This window comes from Lacerta agilis, chromosome Z, assembly GCF_009819535.1.
Source record: "Lacerta agilis isolate rLacAgi1 chromosome Z, rLacAgi1.pri, whole genome shotgun sequence".
Taxonomy (NCBI): Eukaryota; Metazoa; Chordata; class Lepidosauria; order Squamata; family Lacertidae; genus Lacerta; species Lacerta agilis.
The window spans coordinates 14,868,799-14,894,346 of NC_046331.1; the positions used below are offsets into that span (position 1 = coordinate 14,868,799).

General features: G+C 44.4%; 1 protein-coding gene across 2 annotated transcripts; it reads left to right on the plus strand.

Annotated features, from left to right (window-relative positions):
- Positions 1–4,411: 4,411 nt before the first annotated feature.
- On the plus strand, positions 4,412–25,548 carry DOLPP1 (dolichyldiphosphatase 1). Of its 2 annotated transcripts, XM_033137207.1 has the most exons (9): positions 4,454–4,576; positions 9,508–9,571; positions 16,488–16,588; positions 20,464–20,548; positions 21,555–21,654; positions 22,656–22,754; positions 23,726–23,854; positions 24,845–24,934; positions 25,357–25,548. In XM_033137207.1, the coding sequence occupies exons 2-9, from the start codon at positions 9,544–9,546 to the stop codon at positions 25,391–25,393; spliced, it is 669 nt and encodes a 222-aa protein (XP_032993098.1). In that variant the 5' UTR covers positions 4,454–4,576; positions 9,508–9,543; the 3' UTR covers positions 25,394–25,548. The 2 variants fall into 2 exon arrangements, with proteins under 2 accessions (XP_032993096.1, XP_032993098.1); XM_033137205.1 differs by lacking the exon at positions 9,508–9,571 and having other exon boundaries at positions 4,412–4,576.

Below are 25,548 nucleotides of genomic sequence, written 5' to 3' on the forward strand. Positions count from 1 at the left end.
TCTTCTTTTGGATTCCTCCTCATCATCTTGTTATTGACTTTTTTTCTCCTCCTACCTGGTATTTGTTGCCTTGTCTGTAATTATAGTATGAGAGCATCCTGGGGGAATGGATGTGGTGCCTGAGGCCTTGCTGCCAGAGACCCTTGTGGGAGTCAGTCTAGAGGATAGGGGAGAAAAGGAAAATGAACTACCGGTAATTCCCTCTCACTATCATACAGCATATATTAAGGCTTAAGCACATAACAGAATCTTTGGTGAAAGATTCCGCACACATAAAGTACTTAACACAGCACATAGTTAAACTTTGGAACTCACTTTCACAGGAAGCAGTGATGGCCACCAACTCGGATGGCTTTAAAAGAAGATTGTGGAGGCAGTGCATAGCCATTATGGCTAGTAGCCTTCAATAGCCCTTTCTTCCATAATTCGTCCAATCCACTTTTAAAGCCACCTTGGTTGGTGGCCACTATTGAATCCAGTGGGAGTTCCAGGCCTATGTGTGAAAGCGTGGAATTACACACCATGGCAATCCTGTAAAAACAACGACAGATCTCTGCATCAATTGTTCCCGGTTTACTAGAAGTGTGTAGGGTCTTCGTGGAATCAACAAAGCCTGCAGGGTTATTTATTTACCCTCCTGCTGCCTAATCCTTCCCAGTTCATTTGCGTTCTGAGAACGGCCTGTTTCCCAATGCAAAAAAAAAAGGAAGGTTGACAGTTCTGGTTCTGACACAGAGCCGCCCAAATTGATACAAGCCGTCTTGTTAGCTGCCACTACTTCCGTATCTATAAATAGGCAGCAGGAAAGCACTCTTGTAAAAAGATCTTTTTTTAAAAAAAAAATATTACTCTGGTAGCATCAGCCAATGTTGTAGTATGAGTGGGTGAAGAGTGAATCACCTACAAGGCACAAGGTTGTAATTACAAGGTAAAGCTGAATGGAAATCAGCGTTTGGATAGCATTATAAGGGAATGAAAAGGAGGAAAACTACAAAACATTAAACCCATATATGCATGTGTATACATAGCATGCATATACCAGGGGCTGCCATCCCTGCTTGGCACACACATCAACCTTCATTCCTCCATACCTAGGCAACCTCTCCTCCTTGTATAACCCCTCACTCACTGATCCTTTCACTGCTCACTCCAACCTTCCCTTCAGAGAGGCTGAGAGGGCTTTTCTGCAGCAAAGTTTAACATCACAGAGCAGTTTGATATACCACTCTGTGAAGCACCCCACATATTAAACAGCTTGCCTGGGTCGCCCCCTGCCCTGTGCTGCTTGTTTGCCTCTCTGCCATCAAGCTGCAGTGGCCAGCTTCACGTTTGCAATACGTCAGAAGGTTTGTGCCCCTCAGCAGCAGCAATGTATTGCATCCATGTTTTAATGAACTGCTACTAAAAGTTTGTGTAAAGTTTAAAAAACAACGAGGGGGTTCCCAATACAAGTAACAAAATAAAGCCACAAGAACGAAATTAGTAAATATGTAAGTATAAGCAAACAACAAAGTCAGAGTATGTACCTGGGCGGTCCAACTTTTCATGTGAAGTGAACCGCAAAAATACTTTGACATGGAACCTGTGGGCAGCACACTGCCTTGTCGCATGTGGGGGTGGGGAGAGGCCAAAGTTTGACAATCCCCTAAACCCTTGTGCTGCCTTCCCAAAGCTGACTAAGTGAGACACTGGGCTTTGGGAAGGTGTGAGGCTCTGACAGGATCCTAGAGTCCTCCCTCCTCCTTCCCAAAGCTAAAAAGGTAAAGGGACCCCTGACCATTAGGTCCAGTCGTGTCCAACTCTGGGGTTGCGGTGCTCATCTCGCGTTACTGGCTGAGGGAGCAGGTGTACAGCTTCCGGGTCATGTGGCCAGCATGACTAAGCCGCTTCTGGCTTTGGGAAGGAGACAGGAGAATTCCAGGAGCCTGTCAACAGCCCTCATGCGGGAGGGCTGAGGGAAAAAGGCTTTGAGGGGTGCATACAGCTGTTGGGCTGCATGTTGAAACACCCTATTATACACAAATATGTAATTTACTACTGGGTGAGTGTATAAAAGAGTGCTTGCAGGTGAAAATTGACTATTATTGGACCACAGCAATTGGAAATCACAGTACTGTATTGATAGCACCTTCATTATATAGCTTCAGTAAATGCTGAATACCCACCTGTCTTTTGACACTTGAGAGGCATATTTTTTGGACCCACCAGATTTTTGAAATTTTAAGTTGCTTTAAACAGTTTTTAAAATTGTGTGATATTGTATTTTAACATTCATGTTGTTTTATTTGCTATAACCTGCCCTGGGACCTTAGGGTGAAGTGAAGATAATACATTGTAATAATAATAATGATAATAGGCATCAGAGCATCCAATAGAACTCAGCAGGGTTTGGCCTTGACATTCACCTGAAAGACGGGGAAAATACTAGAAAACTGAAGGAAACAGGAGTTTTTAGCTGTCATTCATACACATTTTCCATTGGTTGAAAAAATATGAAGAGTTTTAATGCTGGAGAATCTGTCTTATCATTTGGAGAATAGTTTTGTTTTACTTGCCTTGCGCTGTTTGGATCATTTCAGTTTATTGTATACAATGAACTTTTTTTATCACGTGACCATGGCTGGTTTCTTTCCTTCCTTCTTTCTCTCTCTCTCTCTCTCTGCTACATTCATTGCATTATGTTTATGTATAATGTACAGTACCTTGGGCTTTTTCTAAGGTGGATATATAAACACCTGGGTTGTATCTTTTTTTTAATGGGATATCCATCATTACAGGGGAGCAGTCAATTTAGGACCATCTTGAAGCTGGTGCAATGCATCTTTTGACAAGGCTGCTGACACCAATAGAACTTGCAAATCCTGGTTTATTTCTGGGCAGAACTATCAGTTTTCCCACAATGAACTGACCCTATGGGGAAATCCAACTTTAAAAACGGGGCCGGGGCGGGGGGCGGGCGGGATTGTATTATGGAAAAAAATCTTATCCTTAGATCAATTAGTAGATGAGAATGGTTTTTTTTTTACATGTTATCTTAATATAAAAGTATTGCTTAGCAGGAATGGCACAGTAGCAATGTTTACAATTGCAACACATGCTAACATCTTTATTGGGACTGGCAGCTTTTACAGCATCCAAGATGCTGGACATACTTGAACACTCGAATCCTTAGAGGCTAAAAAACCACCTATTACTTTTTATAGGTATTTGGTGTCTTCATCAATTTTTAATCAAATGCTTGCAGATAGAATTGCCAATGCTACATCCTGTACTGATAGTTATGTCCTGTATTTCAGGTTTGTTTCTCTTTCTGACAAATTAGGGATCCTCTCCAAATGCATGTGTTTGAAAGGGTGTGCAAAACATCATGTACTGAAGCTGTGGATAACCAAGCACCAATTTACATATTTATGTGTTTGTGACAGTGTTCAAAACTCCAACTGTTTTAGGCACATTTTGTGACGGGCAATTTCGTTAGTGTGAGCAGTTTCTGAGCTCTGGGCGCAGTACTCAAGATTTCAGATTAAAACCGCAGTGGAAGGGAAGGAGGACCTTGTTCTGCCTCCCCACTTCCATCTACTCTCTGAAGACTGGAGAAGAGACCCTCTTAAGAATATCAGGAGGGTGGGCAGGGGAAGGACTAGAGTAGACCATGTGAAAAATGAACATAATATTTTAGTTGCAGTTCATTCATTTTCAGATTTGTATTCTTGCTATTAAAAAGCACGCATAGACATTCCGTTGTTGCGCCCACAACCTAGCTTTAAGTGCCATTTAGCTCCTAGCTTTCATATCTCGGTTTCTAACACTGGTCTCTGTGCGCGACAAATTCTAGAGAGGCCATCCTGTTAGGCTGCAATAAACTGTAATGGATTGCTTTGAAGCCACTTCAGTGCCAGAGGGGGGAAAATCGCCCCCCAACCGCCCCACCCTGTATTTTGCGAGAACAAAGGTGGCAACCCAGTTGCAGAAGATCTCCCACCCTTCAAACCCTGTCAGGGTGGAGAACTCTGTCTCATCTCCCTTACTTTAGCGCCCCTTAGTTGTACTGTGGAGAAGCCCCCCCCCCTTTTTTTTTAGTCGCGATAATACCCACAATACACCTCACTCACTCAAGTCGCTCTCTAGCCCGCCATCCACCCTCAAAGACCTGATTGGCTCAGACGGGGGAGGAGTCGGAGAGAGGATTGGCGAGAAGGGCCAGCCAATCCCCAGTCGCCGCCACGCCCCCGCTTCCCCTGCCATTGGCCATCTCCTGTACCTGGGCCCGGCCGAGGATTGGACTTGTGGAAGTTCCCCCTCCCCAACTCGCTCTCGAGCTTCAGAGCGGGGTGGGCGGGGCTGCTGCGCGTTGCGGTGGCCGCGGATTGGCCAGTGCCTCACCTGCGGGGCACCGCTATTGGCTGCGCGCGTCTCCCCCTCCGCCCACTCCCATTTGCCGCCCCGCCCCGTGTGTGCCGCCCGATTGGCTGTGGCGGCCCGGCCCGGTATCCGGGTAAGATGGCCGCGGTAGGAGAGTGCTCGGTCTCTGTTCCGTGGAAGTCGGTTTCCCTCACTCACGTCGAGTACCCAGAAGGTAAAGCCTCCAGCCTCCGGCGCTGCGCGGAGCCTGTTTTCTTCTCTCCGCTGTGGGTGGGCCTTTCGCCCCTACGCCCAATTCATATCCGTGAAAAAAGGCGAGGTTTGGGCTTCGGGGAGTTCCTGAGGCGATCGGGTGGGAGCTGCCAAATAGTGAGCCATTGACTAGCTGCACTGTGAAGCCGGGCGGCGGCGCATGCGCGCTTGAGCAGCAGCTCTTTGCGAGATAGTGTACTTCGGAGGCTGCAGTGCGCATGCGCGGCACCCTTTCTGCTTTGGATTTCTCGTCCCAAGAGTGCAGAGTTTGAGGGAGGGGGGAATCACCTTTACATTTATTGTATTTATTATGGTCCCGCTTCCTGGGCCCGTGGCTTCCGATCCCTTATTGGCACCTCCCTCTTCCTGGCCTGTTCCATCTAGATCTAGATCTACTGTATTCTGTTTTATTGGAGTTAAGTTTTCTTTTGACATGCCTCTTTGTCACACCAATTATCAGATGCTACTTTTGCAGGATCACAGACCCATTCCTGGAGATATCCTTTTCCTAACACACTTGGAACACAGAACCTGCCTTATATTAGGCCAGACCTTTGTTCTTTCTAGGGCAGTGCTGTCCACACTGACGGGCAGCAGCTCTACAGGGTTTCAGGTGGGGAGGGGGGCAGAAATGTATTTTCCCCAACACTACTTTGAGATGCTGTCAGGGATTGAAGCAAAGACCTTACACATGCAAAGCAGGTGCTCCTACCACTGAGCCAAATGCCCTTCCTCCAAAATAAAATAAGATTCCAGTCTTTGTGCTTTTAAATAAAGGGTGGGATTCAACACAATGCTAAGGTGGTTGTTTTCACAATGCAGGGGAGGGGGAACCTAACTAGCAAGAGTCCTTGCACTGATTTCCACTAGTGCAGTAGTTCTTAAAGGGTGTGGCGTGCCATACTGGTGTGACAGGAGAGTGTGGCAAATGTGGCAGGAAGATTCAAGGACAATCAAATAAACATTTAAACATTTCAGTGTAGAATATTATAATATAGTATAGTATTGTATAATATAGCATTAATTTTTTATATATATATATATATATATATATATATATACACAACCAGAAACAGTATCTAGGCCTCTTTTGAAGAGCATTGGCTATTCATCTACCATTTTCCACAACGTATTGTTGTGAACAGGGATTTTCAACTGACAGATAAGAAACAGCAGAAAAGAGAAAGCCTTCTTTGTGTTGATGAGATGAGAGTTCATTTGTCTCAAATTAGACATAATATAAATGAGATTACCTGGCAAAAGCAAGCTCATACCTCTCATTGAATTTGTATAAATATGTAAGGTACATATTAAGAGGCTTGTTTGTAATTACATTTTGGGAATGATTTATGTTCTTATGTAGTTGCATTTTCTAATACTTTCTGGATGTCCCGTGATCAAATTATGAAGTAGTTGTGTTGTATGTTTTAATCAAGCATTGCTAGGACTCGTTTCTTTTTGTTTTCCGATGTATTTCTTATCAATAAAAATATTGGTGTGGCATGAGCAAATGTTTATTCTGAAAGTGTGACCCAGAGAAAAAAGTTTGAGAACCACTGGAGGAGCAGAACAGGGTAGTTGAATCTGGTCCAAAGGGGTGATTGAAATAATAACTCAGATCATTGGTTGATCTAGCTCAGAACTGTCTACACTGACTACCGGTAGGAGAAGTTTTTGAGGGTTTCAGCCAGGGACTCTTCTCTCAGCACTAACTAAAGGTGCTGCATGTGGGAACCTGGGACCTTCTGCATGCTATGGATGTGCTCTGCTACTGCATTGTGTCCCTTCCAAAGAACATGCAAAGCTGTCTTATACAGTCAGACCCTTGATCCATCTAGCTCAGTATATTGCTCATACTGAGTGGAGGAAGCTCTCCTGATTTTGAAAGAGGGCTCATACCTGTAGAGGAACGCCATTGTACCTGGAATTGTCTGCGTGCTAAGCATGTGCTCTGTTATGCTTTTCTTCTAGGAAGCTTGCAGGCAGGGTGCAAAAGCAGCAGTCTTTCCTGCCTCCCATCATGTGACCCAGCAGCCATTGGCATTTAGAAGCAAACTATCTCTGAACAATGGGTTTCTAAATGATCAACAGGATAAACCCTAATGGTGCAAAATTGTATTAGGGTCAGTGGCGGAGGAAGGGGGGTGCAGCGGGTGCAGGCCGCCCTGGGTGTCATCACTGAGGGGGGTGACAAAAATATGAGGTTTTTTAAAAAAGAGATCACGAAACTTTAGTTCAGTCAAGAAACATAATGAAACGTGGCTGGCACTGGGCGCCACACTGCAGGGGCTGGCACTTACCACGGGGCCTGCAGCATGCCCGGGTCACACGTCTCTTCTGGAAGTGACGTGGTGGCTTGGGCACCTGCAGGCCCTACAGCTGAGGGGAAGGTGGTGGAGAGGCTCCACACAGCTTGCCCCGCCCCCATGGGTGGATCGCCCCACCTCTGGCTGCAGGACACATGCACCATACTAAGCACCCGAGCGGCTAGCTCTGCTGCTGATTAGGGTTTGGTTTTTTTTTTTTTTTAAAAAAAACATTTTTTCCACAGTTCTTTTTCAAGGAACTCAAGACAGCATACATGAATCTTTTCCATCCTATCAGTTTTGCCCTCAGAACTCTGCATTGTTGTTGTTTGACTGAAAGATAATGACTTTCCCACGGTCACCCAGTGAGGTCCCAACACTCTTAACCACTGCTACAAACACCTGGATGACTCTAGAGAGCACCTGAATAGGAACATAGGGAGCTACCTTATACTGAGTCAGATCATTGGTTCAGTATTGTCTATAGTATACCACCCTTTCTCAACCATGGGTTCCTAGATGATGTTGGACTACAACACCCATCATCCCTAACCACTAGTCCTACTAGCTAGGGAAGATTGGAGTTGTAGTCCAACAACCTCTGAGGATGCAAGGTTGAGAAAGGCTGGTCTATACTAACTGGAAGCTACTCTCCAGGATTTCAGGCAAGGAATCTTTCACAGCCCTACCTGGGAATACTGCTGGGGATTGAACTTGGGACCTTCTGCATGCAAAGGAGACTCCCCACTGATTTTGTAATATAAAGCTTCATTTGACTGTACATTTGCTTGAGATTGTCCTGCTGATTTCAGGAGACTTATTTAAAGGATAATTTATATGGCTGTATTAGTGTGCATGTCGCTTTTCAAAACAAAGCCTAAAATGTTTGTGCTTTACAAGTTCTGTGATCCATCTCTTGCCTGGCATTTAATTTTTAAACTTTAAAAGCAGCTACAGAATGCTCTGATTTTGATCAGAACTGGGATGATGAAAGGGATGTGTTAGTTTCCTTGATCTAAATCCCCTCCTCACAAAAAACTGCTATTCATCCTGATGAGCAAAATAAAAAATACAGGCAACTGTATCTCCACCACCACCACCATGGGGGCATGATAGCATGTTGTTTTTTTTAAGTGAAGGGAAAGGGTTAAACTCAACTGCTTTAAAGTAACAAAATGACAGGATTACCAGTAACAAATCTGCATCATACACACCAAGGGGTAGGGGGAGAAATTCCTGCTCCAAGCCACTTGCAGCCTAAACTTCCACTTTACATGTACCAGCAAAAGGACAGATGGGAGTGAATGCAGTTGCAATGCCAGGGGAAGCTTTGGCTCTCCAGATGTTGCCTTACTACAGTTCCCATCAGCACCAGCCACCAATGCCAGGGATTATGAGAATTATCATTCAGCAGCATCTGGAGGGCCACAGGTTCCTCACACCTGACTTAGGCTATGTGTGTGTTGTCACAGCTGAGGGAAGAGGTGACTTTTGAGAAAGAGGAGGAGGAAGGCATTCTGGGAGTGAGTTCCAGGCATAGGGAACAGCAATGTAGGATGGGTGGGTTTTTAAGGGAGCAGGAGGAGATCATTGGGTGGCAGAGTTAGGATCAGGTTGTACGTTTGTAACTGGATCTCCCAACCTTGCTAGCCTGTGGCCTATTTATTTATTCATTTGAACTCTGAATATTTCAGTAACTCAGGGCTTTAAATTCTGACATGACTTAGTGCTGCCATTTGCTCTCTTAAGTGCCAGAGCCCAACCCTAAAATAGTGGAAAGTGCTTCTGAAAAGGTTCGAAGTGCATTTCCCCCGAGTAACCAACCGAAAGAGGTCTCTTTGTGTCCAGGCTTCCATACTAGGGTGTGGTATTTCCAGACAGACCTGCAACTTGGTATTCTTGTTTTTTTTTTCATTTCCAGACACTAAGCACTGTGGGAGTTAGATGCATTGTGGTAATGGGGGGGGGGAATCACATGTATTATTTATCTCTCTTTCTGATACTTGGCTCCCTTACCTTGTGCTTCCTGCATTAAACTGGGATTTCTTTCTGCCTGGCAAGCTGACTGTAGAGGAGTATTCTAGAGTTTTGTGTGTGCTGCTGAGAAAGCCCACTCAATTCCCATGATTTTGGCACGGGGGTGGGGAGAGGCAGAGCTTCTGAGTGAGAGAATGTATGGCTTTCAGGCCAGCCCAAACTCATCCTTTGATTCCCCCACGCACCCACCCGCACACACATCCATTAACTAATGGAATTATTGGATTCAGTTTTTATAAAGACTGCATGCTGGAAGGCAGGGCAGGAGATAAAAATCTCCAAAGCCACACCTTACGTACTCTGAAAAGCATAGTTCGGCAGTAGAGCAGCTGCTTTGCATGCAGAAGGTCCCAGGTTCAATCCCACCCTGGGAATGTTGTGATGACATGCTGCCAGCTAGTGTAAGCCATAGTGAACTAGTTGGACCAGTGTTAATGCCTTGGTTGAGGCCACTTCCCAAAAGCAGGTGAGATATTGGGCTGTTCCTTATATACAAAGAAAATGGAAGTAAATGATCATAGGCAGCATCCTCTTCATATTTCTAACCCAGGGTATATAACGCCAGTGGGAGCCAGTAAGCTGCTGAATGCTTCTTAATGGAAACTGCAAGAAGGGTGAGTTGCGGTTGTGCTTATGGGATTCCCATGGGGCATCTGGTTGGCCACTGTGAAAACAGGATGTTCGACTAGATGGGCCCCGGGCAGATTTAGCAGGGTTCTCATCAACACCAGCCAGCATTGCCAGTGGTCAGAAATGACAGAGTTGCTGCCAGCAACAGCCGTCCCTTGATCCCATATCTCTAATGAACAGATTGATCAGCTGCAGATTTACCCCAGTCTGAGTAAGGAGATCCACATAGGTAAGCAGGTTTTCATGCTGTTTGCTGCATCAAGGACTACAGAATGAATTGGATGAGCACAGCTGATCCAAACTTCATTTTTTTTGCTTACATCATTAGGATATGCCTCCCACACCGCATCCAGTGCATTTTGCCTGCACACCCACTTAAGAGTCATGCAGCATGGATAGATAGCATCTGTACTCTGAAAGGCATCCTGATTTATATGAGTGGTGACCCAACAAGTGATCCAGTTAACACCCCTCCCCCCAAAAAAATCATTTTCCTGGATCAAAGCGAGAAATGGCTTAAGGCCAGATTTGCACCAAGATCCAATTACAAGCCTTTCTGTGAGTGGAAGTAATATGGCATGTGCTTGGCCACATCTGCTTGTTTCCTACTTGAATGCTAGTGCATGTGAGAGTAAGAGAAGCTGGTAACTGTATCTGGAGAGCTTCTGGTTTCTTCAATACTATTTCTAATTCAAGGAATAGGTCAATCAAAATAGTGAACACACAACGTGTCTGTGGTGCTTTAAAGCTTTGATGCACCAGGCTGGCAAAGTTTGAAATGGAATCTGCCTTTTATTCAGGTAGATCAGTGATGGTGAGTCCATGACACTCCAAATATTGTTGGATCCCCATCTTCCACCAGCCCCAGCTAATGCAACAGTCAGTCTAGGGATAATGGGGGTTGGAATTTCACATCATTTGGAGGGTCACAGGTTCCTCATTCCTGAGTTAAGAAGCAGCATTCCCTACTGTATGTAAGAGTTGGAATATGGCCTCTTATCATGTACAGTTCTGGTCCTGGTTGCCTTGCCTCAAAAGGGCTACCAAAATGATCAAGTAGCTCCTCTATTAAGAAATTAAACTAAAAAGTTGAGTAAGAGGAGACATGAAAGAAGTTTATAAATATTATGCATAGCAGGGAGATAGTGGACAGAGAAACCACAGGAAGGGAGAGTGCTCGAATCCTTTTTCCAGGTGTCCCACAGGCACTATGAGAACAGGTTGCTAGACTTGCTGGGCCATTGGCCTGATCCAGCAGAGGCTTATGTTCTGTTGGAAGAGTCATTCCCCATAAAACGGGAAATAATGCCACTTCTTAGGCTGGGGTGAAGAACTTGTGGCCCTCAGGATGTTGTTGCACTCCAACTCCCATCTGCCCCCTAGTCAGTGTGGCCAGTGGTCCAAGCATGATGGGAGTTGTAGTCCACTAACAGCTGGATGGCCACAGGGTTTAACCACTCCTGCGTTACATAATCCAAAACTCTTTGCCTATATTAGCAATACTAAACAGCTGCCTTGTAAGGTAAGTCAATTTTAAGACACAGAAGGATTGGGATTGAGGGAGAAGGGAGTGTTCATCTTAAGGCTGCCTATAGAGTTTGTAGCTGAACAAATTCTTAGTTGACAGCTCCATCCCTTGGCCACTGAGCTACATGCCTGGGAAAGCCAGACTCCTCTTTAAGCACATCAGAGTTCAGATGCTGATGAACTGTTAGAAGCTGAGTCAGGATGATGGAAAACTGACTTTGCACCTTCTACACCAAATCTCTGAGGATTTGGGGAGTTTATTTATTTATTTGATTTATATACCAGCCTTCATCACAAGATCTCAGGGCAGTTTACAGGATAAAATACAAGGTATAAAAAAGTAAATAGTTAAAACAAAAACAGCAAAGCAATACCCACCCTTCCCACAAACACATTTAAAAGGCTGTAGAATATTAATCAGCCCAAGGCCTGGTTGAAGAGGAACAATTTTGCCTGGCGCCTAATGAAGGCACCAATCAAGCCTCCCTGGGAAGAGCATTTCAAAAACTGGGAGCCACTGCAGAAAAGGCCAGTTCTCATGTTGCCACCCTCACATGAAGAAGGGCCTCAAAGGATGAACGCAGAGTCTAAGACAGTTTATAGGGGGAGAGGCAGCCCTTGAAGTATTGCAGTCCTGAGCTGTTTAAGACTTTATAGGTCAGCCAGTGCAATCAGGTCAGGATCAGTGTAATATGTTCAAACCATCTTGCCCCAGTGAGCAACTTGGCCGCTGCATTCTGCACCAGCTTAAACTTCCAAACCATCTTCAGAGGCAGCCCTGTTTATAATGTGTTGCAGTAATCCAGCCTAGAGGTTATTGAAATTTTTTTTTTGCAACCCTCCCCCTCATTAGATGTTACCTCAGCCAGTTCCATCAGAGCTTGTTGTGCTTTCAGTCAGTCAAAACAACAACAACAAAAAATGAATGGCTTGTAAAAGATGAAAAATCCTGACATCTGAAAAAAGAACACAAGTAAATGAGTTTAATAGCATTATTATTATTTTTGAACAATCTTAAATTTAAGTATCAGAAGTGGCATTGAATTTTGTGGCTTAAGTATCTCAACTTTCACCCAAGGTTCCAGCTCTCATGCCAGGGGAGAGCCTTGAGAGTAAGTACACCTGCTGACATTTCCAAGCCTCTCCAGAGGGGAGGGTTCTCTTGGAGGTCTCTGGGAAGCTCTGAAGGTGAGAGGTTTAGACTGCCTTCACCAACATGGTGCCATCCAGATATTTTGGACTTCCATCAGCCCTAGCCAGCAACTAAAGAATATAAGAATGTAAGAAGAACCGTGCTGGATGAGACCAAAGGCCCATCCAGCGCAAATCTTCTGGAAGTCACCAGGTTAACAAAGGCTAAGAAGTGGCTTACAGTGGATTTCTTCAGATCAAGCACCAGATCACAATCTGTGGTAAGATTCATTTAGACTGCGTACACACCGTACACCATCTCCCCCACCCCCAAAAAGAGTCCTGGGAAATTTAGTTTACCTTCCCACAAAGCTACAGTTCCCAGCACTCTACAAACTACAGTTCCTGGGATTCGTTGGAGAAAAAGCAAATGTGCTTTAAATTCATGGCATGTGCCAAACCATGATATGGCTTACATGGTTCCCCTCTCCAGCCACCTTCCCTGAGAACCCCCAGAGGCCCATCCCAAACAGCAGGTTCTGAGGGTGTAACAGCATCCCAAACCACAATTCATCTTCTCAGATGTAGCACCAAGCCACAGCTTACTGTACTGTGCAAACCAGCTTCATTTGCTATATTTAGGCATAATTATTGTCCTAAGGGATTGAAACTTGTCCCCAGTGTTAACAAAAACCTGTGTTTTTTATGTTGTGTTCTGCACTCAGTATGCACTTTGTAGATGGGAAGCATTGCCCCCATGTTTGTCCATATATGTGTACATGGGTTCTGCATTATGCAAACACCTAAGGGCAGGAGGCATCTATGGGGTCGTCCCCCAGGATGGCAATTAGCAAGCAGAGACCTTAGGAGTGTTTCTTGGGGCCAGATTCTGCCTGCAGGCCACCTGTTGTATCCTGGAGCTGCAGCGTGAATCTTCTGCTCTGGCTCGCTAAATTAATTGGTCCCTGCTGCGGAGCCATCTGCGCCAGCTTCCTTGTATGGAAATAATGGTGTGTGTCTGTGTGTTTTCACTGAGACTCATGTTCTGTTTACGCTGCTGCATGGGCAAATGAAAACCCTCTCAAACCCACACCTGTTGCCTGGTTCTGGTGCTGAAAACATTTTTTAGCTAGCTCTGTAAGACCCAGGCCTGTTGTACATTCTAGAGCCCCTAGAGTAGACAGGCATGATCCATGAAAACAAAATAAAGATCATTGGTCCATCTAGCTTTGGATCCAGCTTTGTATTACCTGCACTGACTGGCAGTGGCTCCCCAGGGTTTCAAACAGTCTCTCTGTTGAATATTGAGATGCTGTTGAATATTGAACCTAAGACCTTCTGCATGCAAAGCATGAGTTTTAAGATATAGATATGTCTCTTCCCCTGAAAATAAAAGTATCCTGATGATTATGGATAAAAGGGATTTTTGTGTGTCAGAGGGGGGCATGGGAATATAAGAAGGGACATAGGAAGTTGCCACATACCATTTCAGACCATTGGTCCATCTAGCTCAGTATTGTCTACACTTACTGGCAGCACCTCTCCAAATGTTTCAGGCAGGGAGTCTCTCCAGCCTTACCTGGGTATGCTTCAGGTTGGTTCTCTACTGCTCAGCTGCAGCTCTTCCCTGTACAGCACTTTCAGAAACTTTATTTGCTTTCCAACAAGCACGCGTTGGCATGTGAACAAGCCAAATGTAACAGCTACCCCCAATAGGCCACTTGTCAGCATCAAAAGGACGAACAGAGAGCATGATGAAATAGATATCCTTAAAATATTAAATTACTTTGTTTGAGTCCACAATGCATTTGATGACATGCCTGGGATTCCTTTCCAGTGTGTTTGCTGCTGATGTTCAAACTTGGACCACTCCTCACAAATTAAAAGCAGAGGTGAGAGGGTGGCCGTTACAAAGTCTATTGCAGTTGGACAGCCCCCCCCCCATCAGCCCCAGGCTCCCATTAGTTGAGTGGTAAGCTATCAAAACTGTAATTGTGAGCATCTTCCTGGGTCAGCCTTCACCAACCAGGTGCCCTCCATGTTATAAGACTGCTGCTGGGAGAATGGCTATGCTGGCTGGGGATGATGGGCCAATGGCTTCAAGTTACAAGAAAGGAGATTCCAACTAAACATCAGGAATAACTTTCTGACAGTTGGGCCAGTTGACCTGTTGGGGTACTTTCAGTTCTACAGTTCTATGATTCTATGAATGTACAAAAACAATATTTCCTGGGGAGAAATAAAGCACTAGGCAATTCCCCCCCCAAATTTCCATCCTTGGCCAACCTGGAACCCTTCAGATTTTTGTACTACAACTCATAGACTCATAGAATAGAGTTGAAAGGGACCCTGAGGGTCACCTGGTCCAACCCCATGCAACGCAGAAATCTCAGCTAAAGCATCCATGATAGACGCCCATCCCACCTCTGCTTAAAAACTTCCAATGAAGGAGTGTCCCAACACCTGTCAAACAGCTCTTACTGTCAGAAAGTTCTTAATGTTTAGGAATCTCCTTTCTTGTCATTTGTTCATTAGTAGCAACAAACAGATGTTGTTTGCAAATGAAACATCAGGCCAGGCTTGGCAAATTTCAAAGTTGTTTACCAAATGCTGATAAAAATAAAACATCCTAAATTAGATTATTCTCTAGGAGAGGGTTAGGGAACATCTGTGGCTCTCCATATGTCATTGGAACCCAATTCCCTGACTAGGTAAAATTCACTTTCATTGCTCCACCCACTTTTGCCTCTGGTCCCGCCCAACGCTGGAATATGGCCTTCAGAAGGTTGCACAGAAGAGAATGTGTTGTTCAAACTGAAAAAGGCTCCCCATCCCTATGGTTTAGACCAGAATTTTCCAAACTTTTTATGTTGGTGCCACACTTTTTAGACATGCATAATCTCGCAACACAGTAATTCAGTTTTACTAGCAAACTGGAGGTTAAACTAACCCCTTTTCAGCCTCAAGTGGAGCACGGGGAGCATTCACGTGAGATACCTACACACTGCAGCCAACACACTAATGTGTCACAACACACAGTTTGGAAAGCTCTGGTTTACACAATACTGAACAAGATGGACCAATGGTCTCATGCTGTACTGGGCAGCTTCCTCTATTCCTTTGATGCATTTAAGAGGTGTGTTTCTACTCAAATGTACCGTATTTCCCATTGAGTTTAGGTAGACCTAACTTCCTGTTACTTGTGTGAGTATATCTCAAAGATGCAGAAAATTTGGCACTCCAGATATCATTCAACTCCCAACTCACATCAGCCCCAGCCAGCAATGGTCAACAGTTGGGGATGTTGGGAGTTGTAGTCCACCATCATCTGGAGGGTAATAGATTCCTCATTACTGGTGTATAAGATTGCAGCTACAGCAATCTTCATGTGTGAGCCAAGCTTTAGTATCTTTACAACAGCCCTGTAAGGCAGGCCAGCTTTGCAGTTTTTATGTTGCAAGCAGGCGACAAGGTGGAGGGAGGCTGATGGTGTGAAGGGGGAGAGGAAGGCTTTCAGGGCCTCCCCAAAAGCCTATTGCCAGGGCAAGTTTCAAACTGGCAGCCTTGTGTTCTGCTGTGAATGGAAAGCTTTGTATTGATGACCCTGAAATCATTGCCCTTTAAAGCAACTGATATCCCGTACCAAGTTATAATGCAACCAAAGGTTTTGCCACAAGCAGACGTCCAACAGGAAATGGTGGCGACTGGGTGTCTGGGTAAGAAGGATGTGGTTTGGGTGCTGTTCATCTATAGGCTACGTTTTTCATATTTAGACTATGCTGCTGCGGTAAACCTCATAGTTTCCTCTGGAGTTGGAAGGAACCTGTGCATTAGTGCTCCCTCTCTTTTGTTCTCTCACTCCTTTTTAATTGCCTTATTCATAAAGTACAATGTTACTAAGTTTTTAATCCTTGCAGCATCCCTGCGAGGTAGGTCAGGCGGAGGGAATAAAGTACTGGTGCAAAGTCACCTAAGGAGCTTCGAGTCTTGTGTGGGGATTTGAACTCAAGTTCCCCGTAGTTTAAGTCCAACACAGCCAGGGTCCTTGGGCCTTTCTCCCCTCAAAGCACAACTCCTATTATGTAGTTGTCTAAAGACGGTTAAACTTAGTGGCCTGTAGCGCACCTTCTTGCGGCTAGTTCCATAAGTTGCACACATACTTGAAAGTAAAAAAAAAAACCTTTACAGCCAGGCAAGATTACCTTTTGGGCAAGTTTTATCTCTTTTTGTCTATTACCCCAGGTGACTTCACCGGATTTATTCTCGCCCAAGCAAGCCTGAGCCCAATTTTCATCATATTCGGCTTCATCACACTGATCGTTTTCAAGAGAGAGCTTCACACGGTGAGTCCTGCTCCTGCTTCTCTGCCTGCCCCCCCAACAAAAATCTGGGTCTAGCCTTTTGTGTTCCTGAAATCACATCACCTGCTGGGGCCTGGTAGCACCCACTTTCCTTTCTCTTGTATCCCCTTTCCTGAAATTGTCCCCATCACTCCCTTCACCTTGACCATTCTATGACTTTCCTTTCTCTTACATCTGTAATTATAATTATTTTTAATTCAATTTCTTACCTGACTGTCACCATCAGGTCCCAAGATGGGCTGCAGCAGTTTAACATTCGGAATGAAAAACAGTTTAAAACATAATTACAGGCACAGGAATAGGGAGCCAGTGTGGTGTAGTGGTTAAGAGCGGTAGACTCGTAATCTGGTGAACTGGGTTCGCGTCTCCGCTCCTCCACATGCAGCTGCTGGGTGACCTTGGGTTAGTCACACTTCTTTGAAGTCTCTCAGCCCCACTCACCTCACAGAGTGTTTGTTGTGGGGGAGGAAGGGAAAGGAGAATGTTAGCCGCTTTGAGACTCCTTCGGGTAGTGAAAAGCGGGATATCAAATCCAAACACTTCACTTCTTCTTCCTGAAAATATGCTTCTGAATTGTCAAAGGCCACGTTGAAGAGGCTCACCTTCATCATGTAACAGAAACTGTATTGTGATGGTGCCAGAAGCACCTCTGCAGGGAAGGAGTTCCATAGTTTAGGGGCTGCCATAGACAAGGCCCTCTCCTGGGCTGCCAAGAGGGTGGTGGAACTACCAAGAGGGTCTCAACACCCTAGAGGCTCTCTAGGGAAAGAGGTGGTATTGAAAATACCTTGTCAGTTGTGCCCAGTAACTGAATAGAATCATAGAATTGTAGAGTTGGAAGAGACCCATGGGTCATCTAGTCCAGTTCCTGTCGTGTTGGAATCTCAATAAAGCATCCATGACAGATGGCCCCTCAACTTCTACTTTAAAACCTTTAAGGAAGGAGAGTCCACCACCTTCAGAGGGAGTCCGTTCCACAGTTGACTCTTCTTGACAGAAAATTCTTCCTGATGTTTAATCGAAACATCCTTTCTTGTAATTTGAATCCATTGGTTCAGTTCCTACCCTCCAAAGGAGAAGACAAGCATGTTCCATCTTCTATGGGACAGCCCTTTAGATATTTGAATCATATCTCCTCTCAGTCTCCTCTTTCCCAGGCTAAACATACCCAGCTCCTTCAACCATTCCTCATAAGACTTGGTTTCTAGAGCCTTGATCATCTTGGTTGCCGTACTCTACGCTCATTCCGGCTTAACACGACCTTCTCCCTGCAACTGTTGGCTACTCATGTATACATCAGGGATTTCCTTTGTGATTTTCTTTTTCTTCTATTTCTTATATATGCCCTTCTTAAATATCAGCTCATTTGTAAGCTTATGCACACCAGTTTCTTTAAATGCCTCCAACTTTTTTTTTTTTTGGTTGGAATTGTCTTCATAGATGAGTTCCAGAAGGATAGGTGCCTTTAGTTCTATTGCAGCAGAAAGAGCCAAGACCCTTGGACACTATGAAGCAGGGGTGGGAAAACCCCAGCTCTGAGAGCCACACTTCTCAATTTTTTTAAATTGACTGGAATGTTTCCTTGAATGTGATGATGCCTCTTGCTTGCCTAGGTAGAGAGATATATATATATATACGGGCTTTGGCTTTTTGCCCCTCCCACTTATGCCTCTGGCCCCACCCACCACTGGCATGTGCCTTGAAAGGATGCTTTCGAGGCAGTGTGACCCTCAGGCTGAGAAAGTTCCCACACTCCTGCCTTGAAGATCCTACGCTAATAGATGCTTGGAGTAGGTACCTCTTTGGGTAGGGGATTGTCAGGTCTGGAGTCAGATGCAGGTCAGCATGAAGAAGCAGAGTCAGTTGTCAGTGAGGTTAGCTCTTTATTCAAGGAAACGGCATACCACTCAGCAACACTTCTCCGTCTTCCCCTATAGAGCAGTTGCCAGGGCTGAAGGTGCCTGCCTTCTACCCCTCCTAAGACGACTGCTCTCCCAGATGTTCCCCAAGAAGTCTCAAACAGTGTCTGAGCACCTTCTCATTATCCTGTGCATTCTTGGAGATCGTCGGGGAGAGGTGCTTGTCCTAGCAGGAGTGGGAGATTCTCTGGATTCTTCTTCCCTTCTGCCTCAGCCTCAGAGTCTGAACTTCTCCCTCACAGGTTCCTTCTGCTCTCTGAACCCTGTTGTCCCTTCAGTATCCAGCACTTCCCTCCCCATCTCCCCCCTCTGACGTCTCCTCAGTGTCCCACCACCAGTCCCGGGGCTCTGAGCCTTCCTTCTCTGGGATTTCCCTTGGGGCTTCCCCAGCTGGTGCCTCCCACCACTCCTCTTCATCCAGCTAGTCCCTGACAGTATCTAAATTCTGAGTTACAGAGAGGAGGAAGAGGAGGAGGGAAGAAACTTCAACCTGTGTTTTTTACAGAGTGAGGCCAAAGGTTCGAGCAGTACAAGAGAGAGAGAGTCATAGGTATGTTGCCATCCAGTGGGCAGCCAGTCAACCTGGAACGCCACCCCCTCCTTTATAACAGCTAGTGGTGAATAGTCATAGCTATCCATAAGCATCAATTGTCTAAATAGAGCCAATGAGATAGCAGTACGTATGTTGCAGCAACATGGCAAGCCAATGGAATAAGAGCAAGAACCAGCTGACATGTTTGTGCATGCGTGACCTGGTCCTGGCTGTTGGGCAGAAGTGAGGAACAGGCATAACAACAACAATTATAGAAACCAGGGACTTTTGTCCCTCCAGATTTTGTTGTTGAGCTCCCAACTCCTATCAGCATGGATCTCATTGTTCCTTGGCACAAGCAGGACTTGCTCTCAGTGCCCATCAACCAATCAAATGCTGACAGCCACCCCTAGTGGGATTGGGAGTCATTAATTCCAGTGGGTTTGCTTTGAATAGGACAAACATTGGATACAGCAGAAGGTTTCTGAAGGGCTCCCTGTTCTATATGTGCCTGCTCACCTTTAGAGGTCATCATATTTAGTGGTAGGTGCCCCTGGCTTTGAAGATTGGGCAGGTGGTGAGAGGGTTTCTTTTCCTGTGTTGGTGCTCTGGTTGCAGAGTCCCAGGGACATTGGTGAGTCTTAGGTGCAAGGTTAAAAACAATTTGATGCCTTTGGGAGTTGTTTATTGGCCAAGAGAACATGTCAAAAGAAACCTTGATGAGACTTTGGGGCGTATTAAATGAAATTAATATTCACAAATCATATCATATCAATCATTCATATCATTTAATCGTATCATAGCATATCATTCTATCATATGTCATATCATTCAATCATAGCATATCACATACCATATAACTGAATTAACTAAATGTTTAGAATTCATCGCATTTCCAATTTCACCACTTGCAGTTAGAAAAATATGCAGTTCACCTTTTGAAGTCACATTAGCTGAATATTCGAGAATGCAGAGATCACTTTGCATCAACATTCAGAATCGAGTTATGTTCGAGAATTTTGACAGAGGTTTTGGGAGGGGGGCTCACGTTTTTTTGTTTCACCTTTAGAAATCCCAAAAGCAGGAAGATATTTGCCCATCTATTTCACGAGAATTTTTTTTAACAACAACAACAACAAAGAGTTGCAGCTGAACTTTGCTTTGTCTTTATATATGATATTTTTATGTTATTTAATCAAATTATTTGGTATTGGACTCAATTATGATGCTTACAGAGCCTATTTTAAACCAGAAGTAGCCTAATGAATTTGATTTTTGGCTTTTAATGGAAAGGTGGGATGAAAATGCTTTCAAAATCCCTAGAAGAGTCAATCTAAACAAATTGTCCTCTGTGCAACAACCAGTTGGTCTCAAAAAATCACACATCCCTTTTTGTCCTTTTGCAGATCTCTTTCTTGGGGGGCCTCTTGCTCAATGAAGGTGTGAATTGGCTAATAAAGAATATTATCCAGGAGCCTCGCCCTTGTGCAGGTGGAGTATTGCTGGCAGGGAAAGGGCACAGCTGGCTACAGACCTCGGCATTGTTAATGAGGATAGCAGTTCTCATCCACTGCCTTTGCTTATGGAATGATAAAAATAACTCTACATTTTTTAAAAGTTTATATTTTTCACATTACAATCAACAGAAAAATTCAATAATGAAAGCAGCCAGCTTACAACCAGCTGACTGGGAGGAAACTTTGAGAAAATCATTGGTGCAGCTTGCAGATAGCAGCACATCAATCACCAAAGCATAGAATGAAATGCTGCTGCTTCTCCTCTTCCATCAGACTGCATTGAATGTGTCCTCCATCTTCCCTGTAGTAACAGAGTATAAAAGTGGATATATTTCCAAATAACTGTACATTTTTATTTATTCATTTATTTACTGTATTTAATAAGATTTATTCACTACCTGCATTGTTAACAAACACACCTCAAAGTGGCCTAAAAAGAGATAAAACAGTAGAATCATAAGAATTAGTATAATAATTTAAGACTTTTGTAAAAAAAAAAAAAATCAAAACGTGCATTGACTTTCTAAATATCTGGGTAGGCTTGTCTAAACGAAAATGGAGCTGCTGCCAAAAAAAGTACAGTGAAGGAGCCTGCCTGATATCTCCAGGCAGGGAGTTCCAAAGTGTGGGCGCTGCCACGCTAAAAGATTGAATTCTTACAAATGCAAATAGGTCTTATGCGGTGCCTGTAACAGTTGCAGTTCTGCTGATCATTTTTAACTGTTCAGGTTGCTTTAGTGCAAATCGTCATTACCGTTTCAACTGCTTTGGGGGAAGCTGGGAGAGCACTTCCTTCAAGGGGTTGGGGGTTTCTATAGCCAGCAGGTAAGAGGTAGCTTCTTCCTCCACGTCCTCTGGCAACATTTAACCTAAAACATATACTCTTGGGGAGTCGGGCCCTTCTTGATCACAGGGGAGGACAGCCAAGCAATGCTCCTGCAGTCCAACTAAAAGTTGTGCTTCTTCTTCCTCCTCCTCAGAAATCCACACATCGGTTTTTTCCAAGTACGCGATGCCTTCCAGCCATTCCCAGTTCATCTGGTTCTTCTCCATTTACTCCTTTCTCTTCCTCTATTTAAGGTGAATAATCCCTTTTCCTTTTGATGTTGGTGGATAGGGTGTTCCAGCCTTGCTTTTAAGCTTACGTACAGCTCAGAAAAGGGAGCTCTGTTTACAGTGGCCTCTTCCTTTTTCCATTCAGTTAGATCAACCTCCCTTTGTCCCTGACCACTGGCCATGCTGGCTGCAGGGGCTGATGTGGATTGGGTGTCTCCACAATATCTGAAGAGCCGCAAGTTTCCCATCCCTGATCTAAGAAGAGGCACCCACCTTCCTCTCATGAGGGAATGCCGCTTCTACATAGAGGCATCCTTCCATCTCTTGCATGCAGCCAGGAATGCTGCTTCTCGGATCAAGGATATGGAATCTGCAGCCCTTCAGATGTTTGTTGGATTATAGTTTCCATCATCCCTCACTATTGGTTTCGCTGGCTGGGGATGATGGGAGTTGGAATGGCAACAAAAAGCTGGATTTATGGTGTGAAATCAGTATGTTTTAAATGAACAAGGGGAATCTTTGTGAAGCTTTAAGTGGAATATTTTTATTTTTACTCTGCCTTTGATTAAAGTGTTTTAAGAAATTGATCCAGCAAGCACAGAGTCTCTGCTGACTTTTTTTTTGGGGGGGGGGGAATCCATCAAAATCAAATTTCTAGACCTTAAAGAGGTGAGAGAATCTTGAAACACATTAAGGTGTATCTGTATGATGCATGCACTTGCCACGCAGGCACACATTGAGATCTTAGACATTTACCTTAAGGTGCCATTTTAGGTGTAAAAATAAAAGATATTTATATGTGAACAGGCCCTGAAACTTAGGATTTTTTTTCTGTGTTGCATAAGATCAAGTATCCATGTGGGTTTTTTTAAAATGAATGATGCAGGGTGGGGGTGTGATAAGCTTTTTCTTTTTTAAAAGAGCAAGCTCTAAAGTATAGGTGGGCCTGAGCTTGCTGGATTGTGATTTTGATGCCTTGCTTGTTTAGTGAGAGGTCATTTCAGTTAAATATTTTTGTCTCCCAGAATGCATCAAACAAACAATGCAAGGTTCCTGGACTTATTGTGGAGACATGTGCTCTCCATCTGCCTCTTAACCGTGGCCTTTCTCGTCTCCTATAGTAGGTAGGTCAGTTCCATTTTGTTGGATGCTTTCTTGGGACAGCTCTTGGTTTTGCTATTGAGACCGATGCATTCATTATTAATGGTTTAAAAGCTTCAGTTGTTCCTGGAAGCAATGCAAGAACTCTTTATTCAAACAAATGTTTCAGTAAATATGCAGCAGGGTATTTTGATGGTGGGTGGGTGGCTTTTAAAAATTATATTTATTTCTAATCTCTTCTCTTAGCATGAGAAGAGCCCTGCTGGATCAAGCCAATAGCACATCTTGTAGACCTTTTGCCTGACATTGCTACGTTGTGCATCTTTCTCTTGCTGTCCGTCATTGGTGGATGCTAGAAGGGCAGAGAAGTGCTCAGCATTGCAACATCAGGACAAATTATCCTCTGTGTGGTGAAGGAGGGGCAGGAGCTCAAGACTGGACTCCCATTTTTGGCCTCTGTTCCAAAGTGCAATTCCACTTTGAGTAAGCAATGAAATGCCCTTTAAAAAAAGATGTATTTTTTCCATTAGCTATTCAACTTGGGTCCAGCCCAGACTGCACAAGTCAATCCCATTGTTTGGTCATCTGTGCTGTTCCTCAAACTCATGTGCTGTCTTTCCCTGCTCTGCTGGTGTGCTCCCAGCTCTCTTCTCCACTTCCTGTTTAGGAGTAACCATAGTTTTGTCTACAAAGTGATTTCAACTGTGACTTTCCAGTTCCAGTTTGGAGGCAAGCTGTGGTTAGTGGTAGCCATTATTGGCCTCATTCATGTACCACATCAAGCTGTATGATTAACCATGAACCAGGATGGGAAGGTGGCCCTGATAGCCAAGCAATGAATTGGCTGTCCTTGGGGGGGAAGTGGGGATTGGTGAGGGGTAAACAGGGTCTTTGTGAGCTTCCCTTTTTTGAGAAAAGGTGACGATGATGCTGTAACCAACTCTCTAGTATGCTCTCTTCTTGATGTGCTTTCATTCTGTTGCAACACACACAGGGTCTATCTGATGTACCACACCTGGAGCCAAGTTGTATATGGAGGGATTGTGGGGAGCATCATGGCGATAGTTTGGTTTGCATTCACACAAGAGATCTTAACACCATTGTTCCCAAGGATAGCTGCATGGTAAGTCCCCCTTATTTGTGCTGCCCCCCTCCTCCTGAGACCAAATTGCTGCTCTGGAATCTTTCTAAATTGAAAGGCAGGTCAAAAATCCTTTGAGTTTTATTGGGCAGTAGGTGGTAGAAGCTCCTTTGTGTGTTGGGCCGGGGTCCCTTCATATAGAAATCTAGCATGTCAGGGAGAATATAGTACAGAAGGAAACTCAGGTGGCTAAGTGCAAAGTTAATTGTCATGCATGATGCCTCATAGGAGAGTAAATAAAATAAGCTTATTTTAGAGCACTTGCTGCCCGGATTCTGCTTTAGTGATGAATACCTCAGTTCCAACATCACACCAAACCATAGTTGAATATTTGGTTTGGTGTCTGCCAACCATGGCTTGTCAAATTCAACCAACCAGCAAACAAACCAGTACTGGAAACCATGGTTGGAGGTGCAGTTGCCAGCCATGATTTGTGCTGTGTTGTTTTCAATGTCTCTGAATTGACAAGCCATGGTTACCTCCCATCGCTTCACTCCAAAGGCTTCTATACTATGGGCACATGAGGAAACCTGGGAGCTGAACAAAAATGAAAGTGGGTAAGCAGCTGTAAGCCATGGTTTACCTGCAACGTAAGGAAGCTCAGGTCATGGTTTGTGTTCCAGAACCATTCTTGGCACAGAGCTTGGTTCTAATACACTCTCTGAATTTAGACCTTAAGGAAGTTGCCATTGTCACTTGGCAAATCCGTTATATTTGTCAGAGTGAGCGAAAGGCACCTGGGACTGAGTGACTGTTCTTTTATTCTTAAGCAAAATGTAATTAGACCATCAACTATCCCTAGTGTATCAAATGCTTTCATTCAGAATCTGCCCTTTTTTGCTATGTTGATTCACTTACAAGAACTAACAGACTTTACAAAAAACAAGTTTGCTGAATTCTTGTTCTCTGTCTCCTCATTTTCTCTCCCCACTCCCCTCTCCTTCTTCTGCCAAACCTTTCCACTTCTTCCAGGCCATTATCAGAGTTTTTCTTAATCAGAGACACCAGTCTCATCCCAAATATATTATGGTTCGAGTACACAGTGACCAGAGCAGAAGCCAGGTGAGGATTTCATGCACGATTGGGGTTGGGAAGGGTGCTGCTGAGAGGAGACCATTATTCCCTTCTGAGAGATACATTTCCTTAAGGAATAGGGGGTCTCCTAACAATTCTGAACACCCTGAACAAGCTACAGCTCCCAGAATTCTTTGGGGGAAGCCATGACTTTTGGAGTATCATTGCGTTTTAAAAGTAGGGTGTGGGTGTGTTTGTTCTATAGAAATCCCTTCCCTTCTTGAGTTACTGGATTTTATTATTGACTCCTTGGTTGCAGGCTGGAGTTTTTCCAGCTGTGAGGTGCTGGGGACTGAACCTGTGGCCTTATGCACACAAAGTGCACGCTCTGCCCACTGAAATCAAAAGCCTGGGCAGGGCTCAAAAAGCACCTTGATAAGATTTGAATCCACTTCCTTTTTAAATTGCAGGAACCGACAGCGTAAGCTGGGTACAAAGCTCCAGTGAATATGGAAGGGAGATGTTAGGAACTGGACTGCACGAATTCTGTAAGACAAAAAATAAAAATAAAAATAAAAAAGCAAGGGCCAGCGTTAGAGAGAGAAAGAGACCTGTACAGAGCTGGAAGTGAAGGAAGGAGCCTGTTAAGAGATGGACCAAAA